The 2905-nt window shown below is 57.9% G+C and overlaps 1 protein-coding gene across 1 annotated transcript; it reads left to right on the top strand.

Annotated features, from left to right (window-relative positions):
* Positions 1–454: 454 nt before the first annotated feature.
* Positions 455–2578, top strand: LOC112617905 (cysteine protease ATG4B-like; the record flags this gene model as incomplete). The annotated part of the gene is made up of 3 exons (XM_025374556.1): positions 455–648; positions 1944–2022; positions 2346–2578. Coding segments are annotated over 3 exons (491 nt in total), but the record flags the coding sequence as incomplete, so codon positions are not given.
* Between the last annotated feature and the right edge of the window lie 327 nt (positions 2579–2905).

Below are 2905 nucleotides of genomic sequence, written 5' to 3'. Positions count from 1 at the left end.
GTACGGGCTGGTGGGCGGGTATGGGCTGGCGGGTGGGTGCGGGCTGGTGGGTGGGTACGGGCTGGTGGGCTGCGCGGGTGCGGGCTGACTGGCTGCGCGGGTACAGGCTGGCGGGCGGGTACGGGCTGACGGGCTGGCGGGCTGCGGGCACTTTTATTTCTGTGATTTTCCTCTGAAGTGCACATGGCTTTTTCTCGTACTGTTCTGTGTGTGTGCTTTATTTCACAATAAAACAAATTAAGTATGCATAGAAAATATGTCTTTTTTCTCTTGGTGGCAAGATTATGAAAAAATTTTCTTATGCTTTTCTATATTTTCCAAGTTTGAATTTCAGTGTAAGTACCTGGCTTTGTAATGCCGTTTTTCTGTTACACGATCATAATTTGCTTGCTTGCTTGTGGGAGCACTTTTGCGCAGCTGTGCTTGGTTAGTGAAAGCATGTCTCCCTTTCTAGGAAGGTTGTGCAGGACCAGCGTTCCCTGTGCAGGAGCCACTGCGTTTCCTGCAGATTCCGACCGGCACTGCAACGGATTCCCTGCCGGGGCTGAGGTCACCAACAGGCCATCACCGTGGAGACCCTTGGTGCTTCTCATTCCCCTGCGCCTGGGGCTCACGGACATCAACGAGGCCTACGTGGAGACGCTGAAGGTGGGTCTTGCCGTGCGGCGCTTGCCCTGGGTCCCCGTCCCCTTCTCCCAGTTTTCAGTCCCTTTCAGTGCGTCATCGTCATGTGGCCGTTTGTGCAGCCAGCTCTCGGGGGAGGGGTAAACGACCACGGTTTACACCATTTCCCAAGGGGTGGGTGGGTGTGAGGCACATCCGTCAGGAGACATGCTGCTCTACTTCTACAAGTGTCAAGGCGAATGTCGAGAATGAAAGCATGAGGCACTTATTGTAGGGGGTCCCCGGAACCAGGTGCCACTCCTTGGCCTGACAGGGAACCCTGCCCCTCCCAGGTCTCCACTGTGCCCTAGGCATGCCCGCCCCACTCCCCCACAGCCCTCTTGGCCTGAGCTCCCTTTGGAGGGTGGGTTGGCCTGTGGTGAAGAGACTTGTGGGCTGGGCTTGGGGATGGGCAGGGCTCTGTGAGGAACTCCAGCCACAGGCTCCCCCATGTCATGAAAGTAAAAGCGGGCCAGGCCCGGTGGCTCATGCTTGTAATCTCAGCACTTTGGGAGGCCGAAGCGTGCAGATCACGAGGTCAAGAGTTCGAGACCAACCTGGCCAACATGGTGAAACCCCATCTTTACTAAAAACACAAAAATCAGCTGGGCGTGCTGGCACACACCTGTAGTCCTAGCTACTCAGGAGGCTGAGGCAGGAGAATCGCTTGAACCCGAGAGGCAGAGCTTGCAGTGACCCAAGATTGTGCCATTGCACTCCATCCTGGGTGACAGAGTGAGACTCCATCCCAAAAAAAAAAAAAAGCAGAAGGGAAAACCATCCTTTCTTCAGTTAACTCAAATTTTAGACTAAGGAGTCACATTTGTATGGAACTGAAATGTAGCTTTCTGTTAAAATTATTCAGTTGTCTGAACTTGACCCCTCCCTCCAGCCTTCTGCCCACTCTGTTGTGTCCCTGCTGCCCCCGCACGTGGGCCCCATCTCCATCGCTTCTGCCCTGTTAGGTCAAAGCACTCAGCAGGGCCGCCTCCCCCACCCCTGCTCACATCTCCTGCCAGCCCCCCTCACTCCCAGCCTCCCCAAAGCCCACCTCCGACATGAAGCTTCCCTGAGCCGAGCCTGCAGATTGGGTTTCTTGCGCCTGTAGGATGTCCTGTGGTCTTTCCTGGACAGTAAGTTCTTCGGGACCATGTCCCCTCCTGTCCCCTCTTGTGTCACCCAGTTGGGTCTCAGCAGGCCCTTGGGCCCCCTATGGCAGTGGGTGGAGGGACCGTCTGCTCCCGCCTGGGACCTGTGCTCAGCTTCCCGCCCCTCCACAGCACTGCTTCATGATGCCCCAGTCCCTGGGCGTCATCGGAGGCAAGCCCAACAGCGCCCACTACTTCATCGGCTACGTTGGTGAGTCGGGTTCCCACCGTGTCCCTGTGGGCCTGTGCCCTTTAAGGGCATTCTGTGAGCAGGTCCCACACGCCAGGTGGTCACTTGAGTCCACCAGTAGAAAAGCAGCATGCTCTGAGCGGGGGGGTTCACATGCAGCCTGGCTGCTGGCAGCCTCCTGCGTACCCCGTTCCCTGATGGTCCCATGCCCTCTGCTCCCTCCCCTCCTCCTGCCCGCTGCTTCTCAGCATGATGTGGGTACAGTGGGTCTGAAACGCGGCCACCTCTGTCCCTTTCCTCTGCTGGCTCGGCCGCCCATCTGCCTGCCTGCCTCGTCCTCCCAGGTGAGGAGCTCATCTACCTGGACCCCCACACCACGCAGCCGGCCGTGGAGCCCACTGGCAGCTGCTTCATCCCGGACGAGAGCTTCCACTGCCAGCACCCGCCATGCCGCATGAGCATCGCGGAGCTCGACCCGTCCATCGCTGTGGTACGTGGCGGTCTCCTGAGCACTCAGGCCCGTATTCCCAGTCGTCTTGTACTGAATGCTGTTTGGGAATGACGAGGAAAATCTTCAGATTTTTGCATTTTGGTTTTTTTTCAACGTGTTGGGATGAGTACTGCGTTCACGGGGTTGGGATTCTGAAGGGCACAAGAGCCTGAACCGTGTCCTCGCACCTTCACGTCCCTCCCCCAGGCACCACCTCCTGCGCAGCCTTCATGGCCTTCGAGTGGCCCGGAGAGGGTGTGTCTGGGCGTGAGCGTGTGGGCACGTGCTGAGTGTGCGTGGATGAGTATGAGCCATGGTGTGTTCCCCTCACACCTACATTTAAACACGCGGGCGGCTCCTCCACCCCCTCCTGTGCCCTCTTCCTCACTCCCACACAGACACACGGGCGGCCCC

Source organism: Theropithecus gelada, unplaced genomic scaffold (assembly GCF_003255815.1).
Source record: "Theropithecus gelada isolate Dixy unplaced genomic scaffold, Tgel_1.0 HiC_scaffold_5907, whole genome shotgun sequence".
Classification (NCBI taxonomy): Eukaryota; Metazoa; Chordata; class Mammalia; order Primates; family Cercopithecidae; genus Theropithecus; species Theropithecus gelada.
Note: the sequence above shows the minus strand (reverse complement) of the source record. Positions and strands in the feature narration are given on the sequence as shown.